Genomic DNA, 24,967 nt, shown 5'->3' on the forward strand with positions numbered 1-24,967 from the left:
CCCCCCCCCCCGCACAGTGATTGCTGGACATGGGCACCGGCGACCCCATGACTCAAAATGGAAGAAGCGGGTAAAAGATAATGGATGGTTGTCTTTGCAAACCATAAGTCTCTTTTGACATTTCTCAGACTTAGAGATGCAGAGAACAACTGTCTCAGGGTCTGAAACAGGGTGGAATGTCTCAGTTATTCAAGGGAGAACAGTTTCCTTTTTTTCTTCCATTAAGGGACATCTTTACAGAAGGACATACTCAGTTCCAGTTATCATAAAAATAACTGAATGTTCTAACAATCTCAATGTCAGGCATGCATGTATATCTCTACGAAGGTTAAAAATAAAAATAAATAAGCATTGTAGACTTTTTTCTGGTTTCAGATTCAGACCTGAAGTTGTCAGAGCTGTGCTCCTAAAGACCATACTGCAGCATGGCTGCCTGGCAAGTGATAAACAAAAGCGCGTATAAAAGAACAAACATAGACCCTGGAGAGCAGGCAGATCAGTAATAAAAGGACTGTGGAGAAACTCAGAGAGGAAAGCTGAACTGTTCAGAGGAGCACATTTTACAACAAGCAACAAAGAAAAGCCATGAAGCTGAAGTTCAAACTTTTGGTTGTGAGCAGCTCAACGTTTTGTCAGTACGATACAAAAAGTTGTAGTTACTTCACCGTCTTGGAAACAATTGACAAAATCATTCCAACTATAGGAATGTTCGCTTGAAAAAATAAACCAAGACACAAATATTTCAGCATAGAATTTCTGATTTAGGTAAACATTTATCTGTCAGTACGGAGTTAATATTTTAACTGATTATGCTCAGGTGAAATATGTCTTGCAAATTATTTGTTTTATTAACCAGTTTGTCTTTTGTCGGGAGTAATAATGTCAGTCTGGTTGTTTCAATGAAACAAAATTGACACAACACAAACAAATTGCCTGTTTACATTTAAAATATAAACTTTGTAGGTTGAATTCAAGTAATAAAAATAACAGTTATCAAGAATAAAAATCCTAAAACCATTTAAAACCAATACTCTTTACTTTATATATGCTTCCATTAGGTAATGTTAATAAACAGCATAGGATAAATTTTCATTGTTATGCTGATGATACAAAGTTATATTTATCCATTAAACCCAATGAATCCAATCAGCTACTTAGACTACAAGCATGTCTTAAAGACATAAAAACCTGGATGACCCTAAATTTTCTGTTTTTGAATGCAGACAAGACTGAGGTTTTAGTTTTTGGATTTGAGCATCTTGGGAATAAATTTGTCAGTCTTTCTCCCTCCTTGGATGACATTAATCTGGCCTCCAGCTCTAATGTTAAAAATCTTGGTGTTATTTTTGATCAGGACATGTCTTTTATCCCCCACATTAAAAACGTTACTAGAACCTCCTTCTTCCAACTACATAATCTAATTAAAATTTGAAACATCTTATCTAAAAATAATGCAGAAAAACTGGTTCATGCATTTGTCACGTCTAGACTGGACTATTTCAATGGTTTATTATCTGGGTGTCCAAATACTTCTTTAAAAAGTCTTCATTTGATCCAAAATGCTGTTGCCAGCGTCTTGACTGGAGTTACTGGGAGAGATCATATCTCTCCAGTTTTAGCTTCTCTCCATTGGCTCCCTGTCAAATCCAGAATTGAATTCAAAATCTTACTTGTAACCTACAAAGCTCTCAACAACCTGGCTCCATCTTATATTTGAGATCTTATTGGTCCATATTTTCCTAACAGAGCACTTCTTTCTCAGACTGAAGGTTTACTTGTGGTTCCTAGAGTTTCCAAAAACAGAATGGGAGGAAGATCTTTCAGTTATCAGGCTCCTCTCCTGTGGAACCAACTTCCAGTTTCTGTCCGTGAGGCTGACACATTATCCAGTTTTAAGACTGGACTTAAGACGTTCCTTTTTCATAAATCCTGTAATTAGGGTCGGCTTGTCATGCTATCTTCAGCTTAGAGTACTGGTGGACAAATTGACCTAATTTCCTTAAATGATTTGCTAAAATTAAATATTTTTCATTTGATACTATTTCTGTTTTAATATGTGATTCCTGAGATGACTTCTGTTGTGACTTGGTGCTATATAAATAAACTGAATTGAATTGAAAACGTAAAAAAGCTAATTACAGCTAAACGTGTTAAAAAAATGAACCTTTTAACATACGGCTGCAAGATAGAAACTATGTGAATCAACACGTGAAAAACATTTGATGTCTCGCTCATTTACTGAGTGGAGGAGGCGGGACTTAATATTTGTATTGGCACCAGTTCACCTGTTCATTCTTCAACTTTAGGGTTCTCGTCAGAGTTCTAGTTATATACGATCTATGGTCTGATCACCCAAATTAAAAATAATCAGATCTTTAAAAAGTATGTTGACTCAAACCAGATAATTAAAGTCACAACACTCATTTGATCATACTAGACATGATTTTCGGCACATTTTCATTTTTATGGTAACTCAACAAGTTGTTTCTGGATTAAAACAAAACCATGAAAACAGGAAAAGGAAAAAAAAGTATATTTTTTAAAAATTATAACTGTTTAGAAACTAGACAGGTTTTTTTTGTTGTTAAAAATTGTTTGTCTTTAAATATTTTACTTGTTTCAAAACATTTAAAATACATTGTTGCAAGTGTTTTCCACACGTACACGTGTTAATGCAGCACATCTGTATGCACGCACTCTTAACACTCACGCTCCATGTTTTGTATTCAGTCCGTGCACAGAGGTCCGGTATAGAGGGGATTTTTGCTGAGCTTGTTTTTAGGATTGTAGAATTAGGTCATTGCTCTGAACACCTTCACTTTCTTTCACTAAGACACACGTGCACAACCACAGATGTGCACAAGCAACCATTGCCACAGCTTCTTCCCAACCTGGGGAGTGGTGGCACAGAGGTTAGAGAAGGTGGGCCTGTGATCAGAAGGTCATCGGTTCGACTCCCCGGACAGACAACATCAAAATGTGGGTGGAAAGGTGAAGCACCCACACCTGCCTCCACCTTCATTTGCCCCAATCTTGACCCTTGAGCAAGGCCCTTAACCCCCACCATCTGTTCCCAAACAGGTTTCTACTGAAAATGAGTCCTCGTGACTCAATGAGACTACCTGTGTAAATAAAGTTTAAATAAAAAAAAAAAACGTTGTATTCTTTGAGTTTTGTGATGTCACGCTCACCACTCTCTTCCTTCCCTCCAACCTCCAGCTGTCACCGGAGACCTCCTCCACTGATATTTGCACATTGTGTGTGTGTGTGTGTGCTTATTCCAGGTCAGCAGCTCTAATAGAAGTATGCCCTTAAGAAATGGTGTCCAACAAGCACTTACTTATACTTTGTTGCACATTCACATTTCTACGTTTAGCTGTTTTAAAGGGATAGTCTGGTGGGTTTTGAAGTGATGTTCTGTCAAATAGTTATGAATAGTTAGTATCTTATGAGACATCAGTCACAGAGCAGAGATGTAATTATTAGTGCAGCAATTTCATGGTAGTTAAACAACATTTAGGATGATATAATTAGGTTAGAATTTCTCTGTAATCTTTGCTTTTGATGTGTAAGAAGAAGCATAAAATAACATAAACTGATAAGCATGTTGGCAGCACGGTGGCGCAACTGGTAGAGCTGCTGCCTCTCAGTGAGCAGGTCCCTGGTTCAAACCCCGGTCCAGGGGCCTTTCTGGGTGGAGTTTGCATGTTCTCTCCGTGCATGCGTGGGTTTTCTCCGGGTGCTCCGGTTTCCTCCCACAGACCAAAAACATGCATGTTAGACTGATTGGTAACTCTAAATTGTCCCTAGGTGTGAGTGAGAGAGTGAATGGTTGTTTGTCTCGTTTGTCTCTATGTGGCCCTGTGATGGACTTGCGACCCGTCCAGGGTGTACCCCGCCCCTCGCACAGTGATTGCTGGACATGGGCACCAGCGACCCCCGTGACCCAAAATGGAATAAGCGGGTAAAGATAATGGATGGATGGATAAGCATGTTCAAAAGGGTTTAATCCATGAATTTTCTTTGACATACACATCTGAAATGAAGGGTTAGATTACTGTAAATTCAATCCATAGCCATCACCCTGACCTTCTGACTTATTATTATGATTACAGTAGTCCCTCTCTACTTCGCGGTTCATTTATCGTTCTATCACGGTTTTTCAAAGTAAGATGGGACATGACAAACAACTGGCTGATTGATGGATGAGCCGCACTCTCAGCATGGATTTGTAATTTAAAATGAATTATTTTACATTATTTAGCATCTGCTGCACCTATGTGCAGCCCATAAGCTGCCGGAGAAACTTCTCCTGCACGTGTCATATCTCTGCTCTGCAGAGAAGTGGGCGTGGCCGAGAGCCCTGGTAGGTGGCAGAGAGCAGCCGGAGGCAGAGAGTCGAGATTATGACATGCTGTGCTCTTTTAGAGCACTTAGAAATATTTTTTAGAATATTGCAAGAGTGCGGGAAGGGTTTAAAACGCCTTTATACATACATACAGGTATATATATATAATAAACTACTGCTTAGTATTTGTACTACTATTCCTACTTCACGGTTTTTCACTTATCACGGTGCTTGAGGGTACGGATCCCCCGCGATTCATTCAATCTTTATTTAAACAGGTTAGTCCCATTCTGCCACGAGGACTCATTTACAAGAGAGACCTGGAAACAATAAACGAGGAACTAATGTATTATTATTATTATTATTATTAATAATAATATTATTTATTCATTTTTGTCTTTTGTCTCTTTACAGCTGCGTAGTGGACGAGATGGACTTCTCAAACATGGAACTGGACGAAGCTCTGAGGAAGTTTCAGGCTCACGTTCGTGTTCAGGGAGAAGCGCAGAAAGTGGAGAGACTCATTGAAGCTTTTAGGTGAGACCCGATCACAGCCGGGCCTTTCTTATAAAAAGAGTTTGCTTTACAACCCGACAGTTTATCGCAGGTCTGAGCAGAGCTTTCAAGGTCTGTCTGAACGTCATCAAACGACTAGACCTTTTGCCTGCAGCCTCATAAGCAAAACATGAAAGCATTTCACGTATTTTACAATATTTTTGTCAGTCAGAACGACGGCCTAATAGAACGACTGTAAAGACGTACGAGTGTTTAACTGGTTCTGTCGTCTCACTGCTGCAAGCTGCGATGACACCAAACCTCTGTATAATTAGTGAATTACACTGATTGCCTGTAACCTTTAACTAAACGCTGCAGAGTGTTTGATTATAAGCCACAATCGCAACAGAGACCTTCACTGCAGGCAATCAGCGTGGTTTTCATCAGGACAAAAATAGATGCTCTATTTTACAAGTATCTCTCCTGGATCACGCTTCCTGTTTGTATTATCTTTTTTTAGGGTTCTTCTGCGTGCTGGATAGCTGTACGTCTGTTTACTAGTTCACTTCAGTCCAGGTTACTCATATTAGTAGTTAAAAGGATGAAGCCAGAGTTAATTTTTTTGCTCATTTGTCTCAGTCCTGAGCAAATGAGGGCGAGCACGACTCATTTAAACATCAGAAGACCTTGAGAGGCCAACACTAGTTTGTCCTTACGTGAACTGTGTTGCCTTTCACAGACCCCATGGGCAGAAACATTTAATGATGCAATTTTATCTTTTCACTCAAAATGATTTTTGAAGCAACCGGAGCTTTAACAGGTGCTTTGTTCCCTGGCTTGTGATGTCCTTGAAATGTTCCAGTGTTATCAAAAGTTTGTCCTCGAGACTAAATTTATAGTAAAAATCCCATTTTTGTTTGCTGCTTCAGAGTAATAGCTTGTGTTGCAATGTACAATGAATATCCCTCTGCTGATGACTTGGACTCATTTGCTAAAATGTAATTTCCTACAACAGAGAAAAGTGATTACAACCATCAGAACTGTTATGGTATGTTGCTTACACAAAAATCTGAGCTCCATATCAATAAAACTGGCTGAGTTACAGCCAGTTAATTAAGCCAGTTAATTAAGCCAAAACAGCTTAGTGTTTGTCAAGGTCCGCTGACTGTGAAGGTGAATGTTTTCGAAAAGTTTCGTCAAAATCCATCCAGTGTTTCTTGCCAGATTTTGTTAACAGACAGAGCTGAACACAAAAAACAGCCAGCCCTCACTCAGTCACTTAGTGCTCTGAGTACGTGTTGGGGATCAGTCTCAACTACTACCACATCGGAGCTCAATATCAGAAAAACTGACGGAATTAAAGCCATTTGTGTGTTTTGTTAAGGTTGCTTAGCTGTGGTGGTCATCATGAATGGGGCTGATGCCAAAAGTATCAGCCCCATCAGATCATGTAGATCTACAGCCAATGGTTACGTTCTGAGAGTTTCACTAAACGCTTTCCTGTGGCTCATGAGAAACAAACAAACACCCACATGGACACGGGTAAAACATTATTGTTCAGGAAACTCAAGATCTAGGCAGACTGGGTCTTATTCCAGAATATAGTTCAGCCCAGTAAAACAATTTCAAGTAAATTCTTTATTGTGAAATTCTTACACATTGCAGTTATTTACATAGACATCTGTTGTTATATCTCTTGAGGACTGGCCCTGTTGCAGTGCAGTCCAGAGTTCATCACGATATGTTCTGTGGGAAACACAAGCTGTAATAAAAACAGATTACATGCACTCTGACAAGAACCTGGTTTAGGATTCAAGAGTTCAGCCAGACACCAAGAACGTTTGAACAATTTTATTGTGTTTAAGTTGCTGGTGGGAGTCTGGATCCAACCACAGGAACTGGTCTGCAGAGTTAGTATAGGCTGTAGGTCTCAGAAAATGTGCTGAAAAGCAGAAGACAGCCACTAACTTCCTCAGACTGGTGGGGCGAGGCGTAGAGCCAACTCCCAGAGCTTGGAGAGACGTGTCAGTGGAAGTAATGACATCACTGTAGGTGGTGGGCAAGCAGCTGGAGAGGGAGGCCTTTAATGCTGTGAGTTGATTCGACAGAGGGGCAAACTTTAATCATGGTCTGAGAAGAGAAGCAGGGTTCATACACGGGGAGGCCGAGATCCGAGAATTAATCCAGAGGGAAATCCTTAATCCAAGAGTCGATGGGCAAAAAAGGGTCATAGTTACCAGAATCAGAAAAGTAGAACAAAGCAGACGTGGGGCAGACAGGGCGGCAAATCCAGGAAACAAGGGTGAGGTTGAGACAAGAAGGTCAGGTGTGCACATGAAAGAATGGCTGGATATCTACTAGCAAAAGTGTTTGATAATCTGGCCGAGATTTGGCGTGGATGAAGCTCTTATAAAACGGGCAACAGGTGCAGGGCATGAGCGCTGATTGCGGCAGAGAAGTGGGTGTGACAGGTGGCAGAAAGCAGAGATCATGACATACTCAGTCAGTGGAGCTACGTAATGGCCTGAAAATTGTTGTAAAATACGTAAAATAATCTTTGTCTGAACTGCGATGGCATTTTTAAGGTTTAAGTTGTTTAGAAAGTTGAAACATGTTAGAATAACTCTCTGACTAGCTGTTAAATTGACTTCCTTCATTAGGATTTCTCTCTGGTTCTCAAACCTGGGATTGTTCTGAATGCCGTCTATTGCAGGTTAGATATTGACTACATATAACACTACAACTACCCTTTAATGGCATTATTACAGTGCTGACTGTTAGTTTTTTATTATGTTTGCCACGTCACATTGCACAAATAATTAGCACACATTTCAAACAACACGTGGAAGGACAGATGGTGGAAATGTTTTAATTTGGTAAACATTTGACGGTTTTAAAACCAAACCTGAATCCTCCTGCTACATGTGACCCTATATTTAGTCTCAGCCATGCCTCTCCCAGGCTAATCAGATATTTCTCTAATGGGGAGTGCATTTTTATTATTAAATATATAAATTTTTTGCATTAAAATGGTAACATGCTGCATATTCTCTTAAATTTCATCCAATATTTCCAAAAGATGTTCAGAAAAGTCAGAAAGACAAACTTTCTGTAACATCTTGGGAATTTTAATTTTATTTATAACGGAAGTTCTTGGATTTTTGAATATGCTATAAATGTTGGATTGGATCTAAATGATGAAATGATGTGTACTAACTATTTTTAAGAAGAAAATTATATCTAATTTTGTTCAAGATCAAATTTAGCACGTATGTATTACTATCATGATGGAAAGTTCTCCCGTGTTTCTGTGATTGGGGAGTCTTTTTTTTAAATTTTTAATTGTTTGCCTAAAAAGCGTGAATTTATAGCACAGTTTCTAAATGTCGTCTCTACATGCCTGTGCAGTCGAGTGCTCGCTAATCAACACACGCCCACCTCCTCGTTTCACAGCCGGCATTATGCACGACACGCTCAAACTCATCCGATCCAAACTAATTTGTTTATTTTGGTTTTTATCTAACCCAGAAATATGCTGCTACCAATCTTTAAGCTCATTATCACGTTCTTTGGCGGCTTTGAGCTGCTTCGTGACCAATTGTTATTTTTTCCCCTCTTGTTATTGACATTCATAGTTTCCAAACTGTGTTGTTTGTGTGGGAATCAGGTGTCACAATCTGTGTTTTCTGTTGTTTTGTGAGCAAAATTGTTTTTTCTGTTTAGTTATTTTCACTTTTGTTGGTTCTTTGTTTCCCTGTGTTCAGTTTCTGTCCCTCGGTGCCATCAGTCCGCCTTGCCCAGCTACACCTCACAGCTGCAGCCACTTCTCCCATCAGACCCAGTCCTTTTAATTCCCCATCTTCACCTCATTCACCAGTTGAGCATTTTTGGTTTTCATGTGGTTCTTCCACCGACTCCCTGTAATCCTTGTGTCTCATGTTACTCCTCGTGTTTTGCTGTCACGTCACCTTTTTGTTCTCTTTTGAAATTAAAGCTTATTTTCTTGAGCTCCTTCTTTTGATCTGCATCCTTGAATCCAACCTCCCACAATCGTGACAATAAGATCACTTTATGCTGACTGCATCTAGTACTGTATGTTCTGAAGCCAGCTGACGATGTAAAAGGTTCAAGCACAAGGAGCTGTGTGACATGAGGTGCAAAAAAATCTATTATCTGAATTTATTGAGGGTGGTAATTAAAAAAGTCGCTACAATTCCTCTAAAAATGTAATTAACCTCTCTTTTAATTAATTTGTTGTGGACTGAATGTAGTTTCATTGTTGCCGGCTGCCTAACAGTGGAGACAGATGATCTCAGAGCCACTGGTTGGATTTTAATGAAACTTGCAGACAAGAGTCATTGAATGTGCATCTACTCCTGTTAAATGTTTTGGAGTCAGCCTGATTCAAGATGGCCACCACTCAACTTGAGCCAAACTCAATCAACTTTACAGATATTGAGCTAAACTTTGGTGTGGTAGTAGCTGACAGTCATCCCCAACACGTGCTCCAAGCACTGATTGATTGTGCAAGATTGAACATTTGCCATTAACTGTTTGGAGGCGACTCTGGCTGATAGCAAACTGTTTCATGCAACGCTGGACAGATTTCACAGAAACTTTACAACTACAACTGATTAACATTTGGTGTTAACTACATTCAAGATGGCTGCCACAGCTAAACGAGCATAAGAAACACTGAAATGGCTGTATTTTGTGAATTTCAGCTAGATTGCACTAAATTTTGGTGTTAGTAGCTGAGAGATATTTATAACACTTACTCAAAGTGACACTTGTTATTTGAAATCTTGCCTTAAAGATTCAGTGTTGGAGTCAACAGTCTTGACAAAATACTCTTTGCATACACCCTTAGTAAAATGACAACTTTTCTTTTAGTTATGGTTAGGGTTAACCACAACAGAAAAGTCTTTTTTTTTAGCTATTCTCAATGGTATTTTTGAGTTTGTTGTCTTTAGAGACACTGTTAAAATACTGAGCCGGCTGATAGACACTGTGCCATCTTTATCAGGGCTATAGAACTTTCTGGTTGCGTTCACAGACAATCTCACTGCACTTCGTCCTCCTCCTCACCCCCTGCAAAATGTATTATGTTTATCTATGTTGCTTTGCTATTATAGTTTTTTTTTTTTTGCTACCTTACACTGTGCCCTGTGTCAAGGACACATTGTGAGAGATCTTTTTTACACCTTCTTTCCTCATGATTTTCTTCCCTTTTCTTATCGATAAGGGCAGCGCTTCACAGCGAAGCTGCAGCCTCCGTGCACTTCCGTCTACTCTTGTTGGATGGCTGCACTGAAATGTATTTTTGTTGCGCTTAACTGTGCAATGACAATAAAGTTGATTCTGATGACGCTTCAGGCTCTCTGGGGAGTTTGCTGTTTTTGTTTCCAAATGCAGTGTATATTGTAGTGTTCCTAATTTAAAATGTTAACAATCCCCAGTAGAGCCCAGTTCTGCCACTGGATGAATCAAAGCAAAGTGAGATTTCAGTTCATATTTAAACAGAAAATTTTTGAAGTATGTAAAAGTAACTGGCATCCAACATGCTGTTTTAGTTGGACTTCAAAAGTGCAGGTTTTAGCTAAGATTTGTTTGAGAAATCACATCATTGTTTTGTCATTGTGTAAAGAAAACACACCTTCAGCAGTCTATTAAAAACTAATTCATCGTGTGAGGAGCGAAAGAAATGATAAGTGAATCTGATCTGATGGACAATCATGTAGTCATTAGTTTATCCCATCATTCGCTCAGTGTCTCTGGGTGCAAATTATAAAATGATCAGTGTACTCCAAGCTGCAGCTGGATCTGAGTGCAGGTTCAAAAAAAAAAAAAAAAAAAAAAAAAAAAAAAAAAAACCTGGGGATTTTATCGAGAAAACCAGACATCGTATATCTCATCAGTTGCGTAATGGTTGTTATGTCATCTGTTTGCAGCGTGTTGCACTCTTGTTGGGAGTCGTTACTTTTACACAAAGTGGTATTTTGTGCCAGCTGGCATCCAATTTTTATATATAGGAGCCGGAGTTTAAATAAACTGCTTACATAAGAGGGAGATCTGGGCTCGGAAATGTGTGAATGAAACATGAAACCACGCACATACTCGGACTCACCACTTCGTTTACTCTCTCACACACACGCTCCTACACGTTGATGCACGTGTCCTTTTTACATTCTGCACGCTCCTGGAGAATTGCTGCAAAATTGCATCAACTTAGTAAATCAGGAGCGTTGTTAGTGTTTCTGCATGTGTGCATGGTGTTAGTGCAGAGCTCCTTCATGTAATGGTGGTTCCCAGCTAGACTGGTTAATTAATATCTTATAGCTCAGCCTTAAATCTGACGTTGGAAATTGCTTTGTGGTTAGAGTCGTCTCAGATGCAGCCTCTTGTTTTGCACATGCTTTGACAAGTACACAGTTCTCTGCAGCAGAGCATCTTTCTTCTTGTTTTCATCCTGTCTTGCTGCAAAGATAAAAGCCTCCCGCTTCTGAAACGGCCCGCTGTGTAAGTTATTGTGACAGCGCGGAGGGGGTTGGAGAGGTGGAAGTGGGAGTCTGTAAGCCTGTGGGCAGCAGTGGCCCAAACAAAGGCCAAGCGCGGCCTCGCTGGCTCCAAAGTGGAATTGTCTTTCCTGGGGCTGAACTCTTTTCGTGCTGTCAAATGCGTCCGCTGTCCTGTCAGTCTCACTCATGGTTCAGTCACATCTGAGCAGGAGCTGTAACCTAACATCAATCTTGTGTTGAAAAATGACAGAAATGTAGTCATTTTGGTCAAACCTTGACAATATTGTGCTATGATAGCACTTTATTATCTCAGATGTGAACGACTGGCAGCTGCTATTGTTTGCTTAAAACTGTAACATTCAGAGTCATTTTGGTGTGACTGAGGCAGGCATCTTGTACTGAATCCAAAAGTTCATCTGTTGTAGACGTACAGTCATTGTTTTCTGAGAGTTTCAAGAAATCTGTCCAATGATTCATGAGATGTTTTGCTAACGGACAAACGGGGTCGACTTAGATGATACCAAGTTTTAAGCGACGAGGCCACGAAAAATGAAGTACGTGTTGGAGAAGATGCAAAGCATCACTGCACCAAATCTCAGCTCAACCTCAGTAAAACTGACCGAGTTATAATCACTTTAATGTTAGCTGTAGCGGCCATCTTGAATAGAGTAATTCAGTCGAGGGTATCAACCTAATGACTGCTTTCCAAAAGCTCCATGAAAACTTATTCAGTGACTCATGAGATGTTTGGCTTTTAAGAACAAACACACATTCACACACTTTAGACTTTGTGAATATAAAAAAAGACTTTATGACATTAGAAATACATCAGTTTGTGACAATACTGTGCACATGGTATTGAGAAAAAAAATCCATTTAATGTTCGGACCCAAAAATGGCTAAAAAGTGAACACTAACATGTATGTTTGTCCATCTGTTAGCAAAATATCTCACAGCCTACTAGATATTCAGTGAAACTCTCAGAACGTAATCAGCTGATTAAAGTTAAAGAATACCGGATTCAAGATGGCCACCACAGCTAGTTAACCTCAGCAAACAAAAGTTACCTGTAAGTTTGTCAGATTTGCAGGTGTGGAAGTAAAATCTGGTGTGGTGGTAGTTGAGTGTCATCCTCTGAGTGGAAACAGATCAAATGAAATCTTTTGTTAAAACTCTGGCATGTGAGGCAGTGGGGAATATGCATTTATTAATATTTTTTGCAATTGAAGTATAATTTTACACACTTCTCGATGTCAAGCAGGAGTTTTCTCAAAGCCAGATTGACAGCAAGCTTCGTTTGAACTTACTGCAGTGAAGAGGAGGAAGAATAAACTAAGGAGATGTATTTTATCTAGTCATTAAATATACACACAGTCGCTATTAAAGCAGCTATCGGTTATATTTTATCTTTGTTTCCTGTCTTTGTTACAAACAAGAAAAGATTTAGTCAATAATCTTTAGTGTTAACCTTTGAGATTGTGCAACTTTGTGTTTCATTTTGTGAAATGCAGCAAATAAATACTGCAGATAAAAGACACGACAGAAGGATGCTCGTTTTAAACCATGCGTTTTGCTCTTTGGTTTGACTTTGGTCCTCTGCAGTCAGAGGTACTGTATGTGCAATCCTGACGTGGTGCAGCAGTTCCACAACCCAGACACCATCTTCATCCTGGCCTTTGCCGTGGTCCTCCTCAACACCGACATGTACTCGCCCAACATCAAACCCCAGCGCAAAATGGGCCTGGACGACTTCATACGCAACCTAAGAGGTTAGTGTGCATTTCTGCAACACACGTGAGAGTGATGCTCTCAGAGACTCTTTTACAGGAGCAGCACTGTGGATCTTCCTCAGCAGGCAGAGTTGGTGTGATGAACAGCTGATACGCTTCAACATTTATGATGAGTGGGTTCACGAGCAAAGAGTTCCTAGATTGGATAAACCACAAGCGCCAACACACACACACACACAGACACACACACAGGTCTCAAACTGTAAATATTGAGGAGGCTCGAAATGCCAGAAAGACTGATGAGGAAGATGAAAATGAGAGCAGAGGGCAGGCTGAGCTGAGGTTTTACAACGAGCTGCCTCATATCCGCCTCACGATCAGTCTTCTGAGTGACGGCGTCTGGAACTGCGGGAAATTACTCAAAGAGGCTGCAGTTGCTGCCTGTTCTTACCGTCATCATAAAAACATCAGCATGAGATTCTTGATATCCTCGACTCTGAGCTCTGCTTCAGAGACCGCAGCACTGGTCCTGTTCATTAACTCACACAAGTTTAGGATTTACTGATGCAAAGAAGCTCATCTCCTACCATACAAATGGTGTTTTTGCCTTTGTCTGTTGTTTAGTCTTTAGCATTGGCAAAATATCTCATGAACCACAGGTTGGAGTTTAAAATAAACTTTAAAATGTATTCATTGGATGCACATCTATGACTAACTATCGGACTAAACCCCATTCAAGATGGCTGTCATAGCTAATCCAAATTATTCAACACAAAAATGGGTATAACTCAGTCAGTTTACAGTTACTGAGCCAAGATTTGTGTGGAAGTATCTGAGAGTTGTCCCCAACACATACTCAGAGACCCAACTCATCTTCAGAGACTTTGCATGAGATGACGTCACAAGATTTGAGCAAAAAGGCTTTGTCTCTGTCTCATCTCATGATAAGACGATCTTAGTTTAGAACGCAGACATGAGAAATGACAAGTGGAATACATTCCTTCAAGGAATGCTAATTGTAGTGACCGTATTTTTCCAGCGTATAAGCCACGTTTAGTATACGTCACCACTGACCCATTGTGTTTATTATATGTCACAGCTGACCCCCGAGAAAGTGGGCCGGTGTGCAAAAAAAAATTGATTGACTGCCAAAAATCGATAGGCGGCCACGCTCAGGATTTGCTGTTGCCGTTCTTCAAAATTTAACAAGATTAACACCTAAAAACAATTATTTGTTTGCTCGACATTATAGCAAATGTGTGTCTCAGTTTAACTTTTTCCTTAACAAATGCACTTTAATGGTCAATGTTTGGCGAGGGGGCGGCAGGGGTAATGGTACAGGAACAACATATACACCTACCGGTAGTTGTCAAAAGCTTAGAGTCCCTCTTACGCCTCTAGTGGCTGCAAATGTTGATGTTTACTCTGGTTCATGTTAGTATGAATGAACATTTAAAGCGTCAGTCAAAAATTGCATTATGAATATGGAAAAAAACATATATACTGTATATAAACTAAATTCAAAGATAACAAAATATAGACAAATAGCTCCTACAATAATACATATTATTACCTAGTGGTTCAGTATATAAAAAAATAGTTTATACCCAAAACAATCATTACAAAATACAAAGTAGTTAGCCTATATTTTATAAATCATTTAAATTTTTTATAACGAGTAACAATGGAGCAAAAGTGTGCACATATTCATGGATAACAACACATTTGCAAACCTCAACAACAACAAAAAAATAACCTAATTAGTCTGTAATCATTTTAAATGACGATACAGAAACTCTGCAGTCCTAAAGTTTAGACCTTTACTGCCTCTGGTGCTAATCTTTCTGTGAATCAGTGCACAAAATTGATTCAAACACAAAACTTTAAACGTGACAATATCAGCGGACTGTCAGAGCAAGGTGATGATGGAGCACTCCGACGCAGAGCAGCAGGCATGAGGAGCAAACATAAAACTTTCCTGAGTTACTAAGAGGAGCCGAGAGCCCTACAGCACAACTGAAGCCAACAAGTCAAATAAATCCTCCAACAGACGGTAATCCAAAATGCAGCAGACAAGACCCAAAGCAGAAGAAACAAAGATCTGGCAGTGAGATAGACTATATACTGACAGAACTAATGACAAATCAAGAACGGGTGAGTTTCCATCAGCAAACAGCAGTGAGATGTAGCAACGTCAGCAGTAAAACTAAATGCACTCAGGACAAGAGTTAAATAAAAGCAATGGCCAATAACAAAAAAGGTTAAATCGTGTCATATGGACCAGTTTCTTTAAGTGAGAAACTTTTTTGTCCACCATCCAGAGGACTTCCTCATTCTATGGCCTGCCAACCAGACCTGTCCTGTAGGTAACCTTCACTGCTGTGCTTCAAGCAGAGCTCTTGTTGGAATGATCTTTATAAAACTAAGATCGACCTATAAATAAACCAGGAGCTGATAACAGAACAGAGCAGCAGTTCAATGAACCACAGAACAAAATCCAAACTCAACAAAAACTGACATGAACTGAAGTAAAAACAATACTTTCAAGTTATTTTAATTTAAAAACCAGCATAAATAGAGGTCCCAAATAAATTCAACAATACAATGCATGAAGTCCATCCATCCATCCATTATCTTTACCTGCTTCTTGTTTTCTGGGTTGCGGGGGTCACTGACGCCCATGTCCATCTATCACTGTGTGAGAGGCGGGGACACCCTGGGCAGGTCTCCAGTCCATCACAGGGACACCAATCAGCCTAACATACATGTTTTTGCTCTGTGGGAGGAAACCAGAGAACCCAGAGAAAACCCATACATGCACAGAATATGCAAACTCCACCCTGAAAGCCCCCCAGCAGGGATGCCTCTTTCTTGCTGAGAGGCCACAGCTCTACCAACTGAGTCACCGTGCCACCAATGAAAGAAGCTTTCTTTTTTTTGTCATAGATAGATTATTAATCCCGGGGGGGAAATTTGAGTCTTCTACTTCTTCATCATCTCCTGCTTGAAGATGACTTCAGTGTGCTGACATTTAGCAGAAATTAGCTTTGTGCACCGTGGAGTGTTTCAGGGATAGGCATTCATTTAGACTTTATAAAAAAGAGGAACATATTTGAGTTTTTATTGATGCCGAACTCATAGTAGACGGGTACGCTTTCAATATTTGAAGTTTCATTTCTCCTCAACAACCTCTCCTTGAATCCTCTCAGGTGTGGACGATGGAGCAGACATCCCCAGGGAGATGGTGGCAGGAATATATGAGCGGATCCAGCAAAGAGAGCTGCGCTCAAATGAGGACCACGTCACCTACGTGAGTCGGGTGGAGCAGTCCATCCTGGGCCTGAAAACGGTTGGTAACAGCAACGATCCTGTGCAAGACGCCTTCATTTTCTTCACATACAGTACTTGTTTTTAGCGAGTCTCCTTCCTCCGTGTGATGTATGATCTTGTCCTCTGCATGGTTCGAGCTGTCATCTTCATCTCTCTTTGACCTGGTTTCTGCAGATCCTTGCTGTACCCCACAGACGTTTGGTGTGCTGCTGCCGCCTGTTTGAGGTGCCTGATGCAAACAAACCTCATAAACAGAAACTTTCCCAGCTCCAAAGAGAGGTCTTTCTCTTCAATGACCTGCTGTTGGTAAGACATCCAGTGTTACTGTGCAAAGCAAGCTTTTGTTCCATCATACTGAATGTGATCATGGCCACAATAATAAATAAGAGAGATTGCAGTGCTCACACTGAGTGCTGAATTACTTTCCTGACCAAGCTGAAACTGAGATGTTGGACAAAAAACAGAACACTAGCTAAAAGCTTAAAGTTACAAAAGGCTAGCTTAAACCTATGCAAATGTTGTCAAATGCTAGATAAAAGCAGCAAAGTGTTAGCCAAAACATAAAATTATCTAAAAGCTAGCTAAAAGCTAAAAGTAGCAAAAGGCTATAGCTAATAGTATCAAAGGGCTAGCTAAATACAAAATGTAAAAGGATGGCTAAAAGCTAAAAGTATCAAAATTTTGGGATGCAGGTGGATCAGTTGGTAGAGATGTTGCCTCTCAGTGAGCAGGTTGCCGGTTCAAATCCTGGCCGGGGGCTTTTCTGGGTGGAGTTTGCATGTTCTCTTCGTGCTTGTGTGGGTTTTTGCCGGGTACTCAAGTTTCCTCCCACAGACAAAAAATTGCATGTTAGAGTGATTGGTGACTCTAAATTGTCCGTAGGTATGAGTGAGAGAGTGAATGGTTGTTTGTCTCATTTGTGTCCCTGTGATGGACTGGAGACCTGTCCAGGGTGTCCCCTGCCTCTTGCACAGTGATAGCTGGACATGGACACCAGTGACCTCTGTAATTCAAAAAGGAAGACGCGGGTAAAAGACGATTGACTGATGGCTGGTATTAACAAATCAAGCAAAAAGTATCAAAAGGCTGGTTAAAAGTTAAAAGTACTGAAAAACTAGCTAAAAGCTAAAAAATAACAACAGTTTTTTATACAGTCAAAAGATAGTATTATATTATATTACCAGTATATTAAATTATATTATATAATAATAATAATAATAATAATAATAATTATATTATATTATATTATATTATATTATATTATATTATATTATATTATATTATATTATCCATCCATTATCTTTACCCGCTTATTCCATTTTGGGTCACGGGGGTCACTGGTGCCCATGTCCAGCAATCACTGTGCGAGGGGCGGGGTACACCCTGGATGGGTCGCAAGTCCATCACAGGGCCACATAGACAAACGAGACAAACAACCATTCACTCTCTCATTCACACCTAGGGACAATTTTAGAGTTACCAATCAGTCTAACATGCATGTTTTTGGTCTGTGGGAGGAAACCGGAGCACCCGGAGAAAACCCACGCATGCACGGAGAGAACATGCAAACTCCACCCAGAAAGGTCCCTGGACCGGGGTTTGAACCAGGAACCTGCTCGCTGAGAGGCAGCAGCTCTACCAGTTGCGCCACCGTGCTGCCTATTATATTATATTATATTATATTATATTATATTATATTATATTATATTATATTATATTATATTATAGTGGGAGCTGTGTCTGTCCTTCAGCAGTTTTTAGCTCAACTCCTCTTAAACCTTTTCAAAGAATTTGATGAAACTTGGTGGGAAGTATTATGGTGATGAAAGGCTGCATGTTGCCAGCATTTTCTGCTGCACTCTTTCTTACCAGAGTTATGGCTCTAACTCAATTTATTGGACAGCATGCATTACAGTTTTTATAAAGCTTATTTATTCCTTAAATTAAATTAAGACAATTTGAGTAATGACAACAGCACAGATGCCTGATTGATTTGTAGGGAAATTATATTTAATAAAAGTTTCTGCTTAAATCTAAGTAGGTTTAAATATATTTGATCTATTGCTTTAACTTGTGGTGCTCTTGTTAAACAACTGAAGAGATTACAATTAATTTCTATGGGGGAAAAATGTTAAATAACTGTATTTTAAAATGCATAAAAGTGACAAAAACCAGAACTCAGAGCACTTATCCCCTGAATGAGCTGAATGTTTTGATACACAATTACAAACCGGATTTCAAAAAATATTTTATTCAGAATAGAACACAAATCACAGATCAAAAGTTTAAACTGAGAGATTGTATCATTTTAAGGGAAAAATCTGTTGTTTCCAAATTTCATGGCATCAACAAATCCCCAAAATTTGGGACAAGTCCATTTTTACCACTGTGTGGCATCTCCCCTTCTTCTTACAACACTCAGCAAACGTCTGGGGACAGAGGAGACCAGTTGCTCAAGTTTAGAAATAGGAATGCTCTCCCATTCATGTCTAATACAGGCCTCTAACTGTTCAATCGTCTTGGGCCTTCTTTGTCGCACCTTCCTCTTTATGATGCACCAAATGTTCTCTATAGGTGAAAGATCTGGACTGCAGGCTGGCCATTTCAGTACCCGGATCCTTCTCCTACGTAGCCATGATGTTGTGATTGCTGCAGAATGTGGTCTGGCATTATCGTGTTGAAAAATGCAGGGTCTTCCCTGAAAGAGATGACGTCTAGATGGGAGCATATGTTGTTCTAGAACCTGAACATAGTTCTCTGCATTAATGGTGCCTTTCCAGACATGCAAGCTGCCCATGCCACAAGCGCTCATGCAACCCCATACCATCAGTGATGCAGGCTTCTGAACGGAGCGTTGATAACAACTTGGGCTATCCTTGTCCTCTCTGGTCCGGATGACATGGCGTCCCAGCGTTCCATAAAGAACTTCAAATCGTGACTCATCTGACCACAGAACAGTCTTCCATTTTGCCACACTCCATTTTAAATGACCACTGGCCCAGTGCAAACGTCTGAGCTTGTGGAGCTTGCTTAGAAATGGCTTCCTCTTTGCACTGTAGAGTTTCAGCTGGCAACGGCAGATGGCACGGTGGATTGTGTTCACTGACAACGCTTTCTGGAAGTATTCCTAAGCCCATTCTGTTATTTCCTTGACAGTGGCATTCCTGTTTGAGGTGCAGTGACGTTTAAGGGCCCGGAGATCACGAGCATCCAGTAGAGTTTTACGGCCTTGACCCTTACGCATAGCGATTGTTCCAGATTCTCTGAATCTTTTGATGATGTTATGCAAAAGGAAATATTGAATCAACATATTTTTCCTTTAAAATGTTACATTTACTCAGATTAAACTTTTGATCTGTCATCTATGTTATATTACGAATAAAATATTGACATTTGCCATCTCCACATCATCGCATTCAGTTTTTATTCACAACTTGTTTAGTGTCCCAACTTTTTTGGCTTCCGGTTTTTAGTAAAAATAGCTCAAAGCATGCAGAAGTAGTTCGATTACAAACATTGTAAAAAAACAAAAAACAAAACTCTAAACCAAGAATAGTGCGCGTGTCGACTCAGCATCCCACAAGACAATCCATTTTGTGGCTTTAAGTGCAGTCGTCTTGTTTGTGTTTTCAGATCCTGAAGCTGTGTCCCAAGAAGAAAAGCTCGGCCTCGTATACTTTCTGTAAAGCTATGGGTCTTCTGGGAATGCAGTTTCACCTCTTCAGCAATGAGTGTAAGATGCTGCTTTACTTTGCAGCGATTTATTCCCATCATATTCAAAGTGTTGTGCTCAAAAACTGCTGAGCTGGCAGAGACATCTGCATTACTGCTCCCCTTCAACTCGGTCTCGGCACTCAGACTGCGAGGGGTCGCATAAAACACAACACACAAATTAGAGTAGATGTTTTTTTTATTAAATGTGCTTCTGCTAACAAATTTAGTTGTATTTCTAAAACAGATATTATTGCATATACTCCCCCTGCAGCTCTTTATACTTAACTTATGTAACTTTGGGGGAAAAAGGATTTAATAATTTAAGATTCTCTGCCTCATGTATAATTATGTGGAAACCTATAAAACTTGACTTGTAGTCTCTCAAAAAATAACAATAAGGGGACAAAATTCACATGTCCCTTTTTTATTTGATATCTCAGATGTCCTGCAGTATTTTATCCTTTCATCATCAGACAAGTGAATGAGGTTTTGATCCACTTTACTGGGTGGGAAGGAGCTGTTCAGAGACATTATGAAAGGAAATGGAGAAAATCCAGCTAAACTGTCAGCCGGGTGAATAAAACACAGTCCAAAACATGAATGAAATATTTATAAGGCTTATGACGGAGGAGCTGTAACATCCTGTCAAAAGGTTGAAGCAAGTGGAAAACTGGAAGCAGGTATGTGAAAGCTCACAACGTCAGCAAGTTACTGAAGAGGTAGTAAAAGTCCGAAGATGTCTGATGATGAATGGATAAAGACTGACACAGCAGGGTTAGAAATCCACAATCAAGATCTGGAGTTGTGACAAACTGGCTGCATTTGGATCAGCAGAGAACAAGCTCTGTTTGAGAAGCACGACATCAGTCAACCTGCGCTGGATCGATACCTTTGGACAGTGGGAGCAGTTCCACGCTCGAGTCAGAGAGGCTGTTTTTACTCATAGACAAGTCATTGGGAATTTGATTTCCACAAGACCTGACTGGAATCTGGTTTGTGCTGCAAACCAGTCTTTAGGATTCTCATCATTATTTGGGACTGGGGGGGTCAAAATGGCTCCAAACGTCTCCTGGGACCAGGTCTCTGTTAGTTAAATACATTCTTGTTTTGCGTTAGCGTCTATAGACTTTAACGTTGTTTTATTATCGTTTTTGGTACCACTTTAAAATAAATTTTATTTTGTAAAATACCAATAAATAGATAATAATGTTGTTATCAATAAGGCTATAAACATAATATACTATTAATAAACCTTCATGTTGTAGGTTGCCTTTAGTTGTTGCTCTTGTTTTGGTGCTAAAACATTTCCTGAGTTTGTTCCCTGATTGATTCCATTAGACTTTGTTCCTGCTCTCCCATCACACCTGGTCCTGGTTTGGATTGGCTCTGATTAAAAAGACTTCATGTTAGACCTGAGTCTCTAGTTTTCATTCTTATTGACATGACTTTAAAAGGATTGCAGTGAGCTGGGCGAGTTGAAGTCAACCCACTGCTGTTTGGCCCCTGAGCTACCAGCTGACGTATTAACAAAGCCCAAGGTCTATGTGTACAACCGTAGGCCAGGATCTTGGCTCGAGGGTGTGTTGTATTGATGACACAGCCGGTGCAACTAGCCAGCTACTGGGTTTAAAGAGGAAATGTCTGACACACATCTCATGTTTTTCCAACCCAACACCGCTACGTTACACACCTCGCCTCCTATGGTTTCCATCGCTGGCTTCATGAATGCATCATGACGGTACATGGCCGACTTAGCTGGTGAGTTACAAACAACCAGAAGCAGCTCAAAGAGGGGCTGGTATTTGCAACCATAAAACAGAATAGTTTTGTGAAATAGGACTTTGTTTTCTCATTTGTTGTTGTTTCACCGGTGACCTTGAGAGTTTTTAATTATAAATGGAATGATAAATGGACTGTACTTATATAGCGCCTTTCTATTTTATCAAGATACTGAAAGCTTTTTACAACACAATCTGTGTCCTTATTATTTATCTATTCATACAGCACTCTACTATATCTGTACAAAGATTAATCAGAGCTTTGTCACATTCATACACCGATGGGACACACATCAGAGGCAATGAGGAGTTCAGTGTCTTGCTCAGGGACATTTCAGTATGTGACTGCTGGTGGAATCAAACCCCTAACCCTTGCAATGGCGGCAACTGCTCTAACCACTCAGCCACATGCCGCCCTGGCATGGTCCTTGTTTATTTTTTTTTTATTTTTAAACTGTTTTTAACATGTTTGAAAATTTTCTCTTTGTCTCTGCACTGTTTTTATTAAATAAAAGTTTAAATAATTTCTTAGTAGCCTGTTTGCCTGCTCTAGTGCCTGCATTTTGGTCCTCCTTCCACCACTTCATGACAGTTACCATAGGAAAAAATCAACAAATAGTAAAGTCCCCCAACAAGGCTCATTTATATTCTGCTAGGAATTGGTAACTTTGAGTACTAAGAATGAGTGGTTGCAGTTAGTAGACTTTATTAGACGTTTTTCTTGCCATGGTGGCCACTGAGAGGACCAGATTATTAAAAAAAAAAGTGGGCATTATTGGCCTTTATTTAAAAGTGAGGACCAGGAATGTGTGCTACGAGATGTATAAAACACCATAATATTTTAAAAATTCCCACCAAGGTATTTGTAAAAACTGCAATATAGTGAATACACATTTTTTATTGTCTCTGATTTTCTGATCAGATTATGCTCATGGTGTCACTATGATGAGCCCATTTACCTCAGAGAAGAAGCAGCTGGTGAGTTTCTGCTCTCCGAGCGGAGAGGAGCTCAGGAAGTTTGCGGAGGAGCTCAGGGAAGCTATTGCAGAGGTCAACGAGATGGAGCAGATACACATCCAAAGTAAGAGAAGAAGCACCGTGTCTGCAAATATAATGAAACATGTCACCGTGTAGCTGAATGCAAGCACTCTTTGCTCTAGTGGAACTGGAGAGGCAACAAGGCATCCAGCCACATGTTTTACACACCAACGGCGGTCAAATGGACACACACACCGGACATGGCTCTCCCTCAGGTATTGGTTTTGCTTGTATAGCATAATACAGCATACATTACCTAAATGTCAGCCCCCATCCCCATATGAGAGCTGTTTTTTGCTTTTCTGTACATGGATATGCCTGCTGACTAACAAAGAACCCGTTTCTCCCCACAGGCCAACAGGATGCGTATGATAAAACCGGCAACAACAACACAGTAGAGGTGAGTGCCTAAGCTACTCTCGTCTCCCTCAGGTAAGTATCTGCATATCCAGCTCTGTTGATGTGGTTTTGTATGTGAGTGTGTGTGTGTTGTTAGACAGGGACTGTGCCTCATCCTGAAAAGACAGAGCTTTTTGCTTTGCGCTGGTAAAGCTCTGCCTGCAGCACATCACTACTAAGCAGCCAAGGATACAAAGGCCACTAAGTGGTAGTGGTGCTGCAAACAGCCTCGTTCATTCTGGACCTCATGAGCGGACCAGCCGCCACTCGCTATGAAACACACCCATCTCTCATGAGCTAAATCTTGCCAGTGTTACCATTTAAGAGCCCATAAGCCTCATTGGCTCCTTGAATACCATCAAAGGTAGACAACAAAGGTAGATAATCTCAGAGATGCACCAATTGCTTGGCAGGTGGCTGGAATCAGACAATTATCAGCTTTGGACTGGAAATCAATATTTTTTTCTTCCAATGTGAAAACAGACCACAGTAAAGCAGCTAATTCTTGCCATCATCATCATATCTTCTGTCTGTAGGTTTTATCTTTGTGACTAATATAGCTGAGATTTACCAGTTTAATAGTTACTAATGTCAAGTTGTAATTCACCATTTGTTACAATTAAATAAATGGCGATTGTGAATGGGTGATTCATCGAACACATACGTCTTGGCCTTGGGACACCGGGGAATCACAGGGGCTGCTGTGGCTGAGATCAGTGTCGAGGCCGATGGCTGGATTCTGTTGCAGCAGTGGCAGCAACGTGATCCGGATGGTCTGAGCTCAATGTATGTAGCTAACACGGCAATGACTGGAGCTGTTGCAGCTGCCAGCAGCTTGAGGAGCTAAGAAGAGCTGAGAGTCTGAGAAGTTGTGTCGTGCTGGAGGATCAGAGGTGTTTGGCCATACAGTGAAGCTCCTCTTGGTGGACGAGGGTTTAATTGTCAAATGAATTCCTGAGAAGAGATATCTCCTTTCTTCCTCAACCACCATTATTACCATTTAAAAAAAAAGGTTGAATGAAAAAAGAGGCGAGGGAAGAATCTCTAGCTCTAGACTGCAGTGATGAGGTTGACATCTTAGTGTTGAGGTTCCCACCTGAAAACCCCTGCACTGCATCACAGGTGGCTTTATCTCTGGTGGTACAGAGGCTGAACATGAGAGTTCCATCTGAAACTTATCAGGTGAGGAGACGTTGGGGCCCCAGAAACCATCTTATCACCAGCAAACTGGTTGGTCCACTATGTGAGTGTGCTGCTTGTGGGACTCAGTTTGTTTGTGGTCCCTCGGACTGATGAAGTCCTCTGGATGGAGGATACAATGTCTCAAAAAAAAAAAAGAAACCATCCAGATGACCTGACTGAACTTTGTTGGACCTCTTGTTAAAGTTTTAAAGTTATATTATTTATTCAGGTGAGGATATTTTAAACAAAGGCAAGCAGCCACCAGCTCAGAGACAGGAACAAATTGACAATTACTGTAACTTTTAGAAAAGATGTGCCACCTAAAACAATGACTCTAAATGCTAAAAAATGGGCGCAAGTGAAAACATTCATTCTACTGAAGGTTAGCTACTGATCTGGGTCTTGATAAAGCTTTTCTGAGATCTGGATCCAGAC

The 24,967-nt window shown here is 40.3% G+C and overlaps 1 protein-coding gene across 1 annotated transcript in view; it reads left to right on the plus strand.

The window, feature by feature from the left end:
• iqsec3b (IQ motif and Sec7 domain ArfGEF 3b) overlaps positions 1–24,967 on the plus strand; it is a 56,490-nt gene that overhangs the window by 30,084 nt on the left and 1,439 nt on the right. Inside the window, exons 7-14 of the mRNA XM_037683495.1 lie at positions 4,763–4,885; positions 12,964–13,130; positions 16,301–16,440; positions 16,596–16,727; positions 20,055–20,154; positions 22,836–22,994; positions 23,074–23,166; positions 23,305–23,351. Of these exons, the coding sequence (XP_037539423.1) occupies positions 4,763–4,885; positions 12,964–13,130; positions 16,301–16,440; positions 16,596–16,727; positions 20,055–20,154; positions 22,836–22,994; positions 23,074–23,166; positions 23,305–23,351 (961 nt within the window). The remainder of the gene's footprint in view (positions 1–4,762; positions 4,886–12,963; positions 13,131–16,300; positions 16,441–16,595; positions 16,728–20,054; positions 20,155–22,835; positions 22,995–23,073; positions 23,167–23,304; positions 23,352–24,967) is intronic.

This window comes from Nematolebias whitei, chromosome 10 (genome assembly GCF_014905685.2).
Source record: "Nematolebias whitei isolate Nwh7 chromosome 10, NemWhi1, whole genome shotgun sequence".
Taxonomy (NCBI): domain Eukaryota; kingdom Metazoa; phylum Chordata; class Actinopteri; order Cyprinodontiformes; family Rivulidae; genus Nematolebias; species Nematolebias whitei.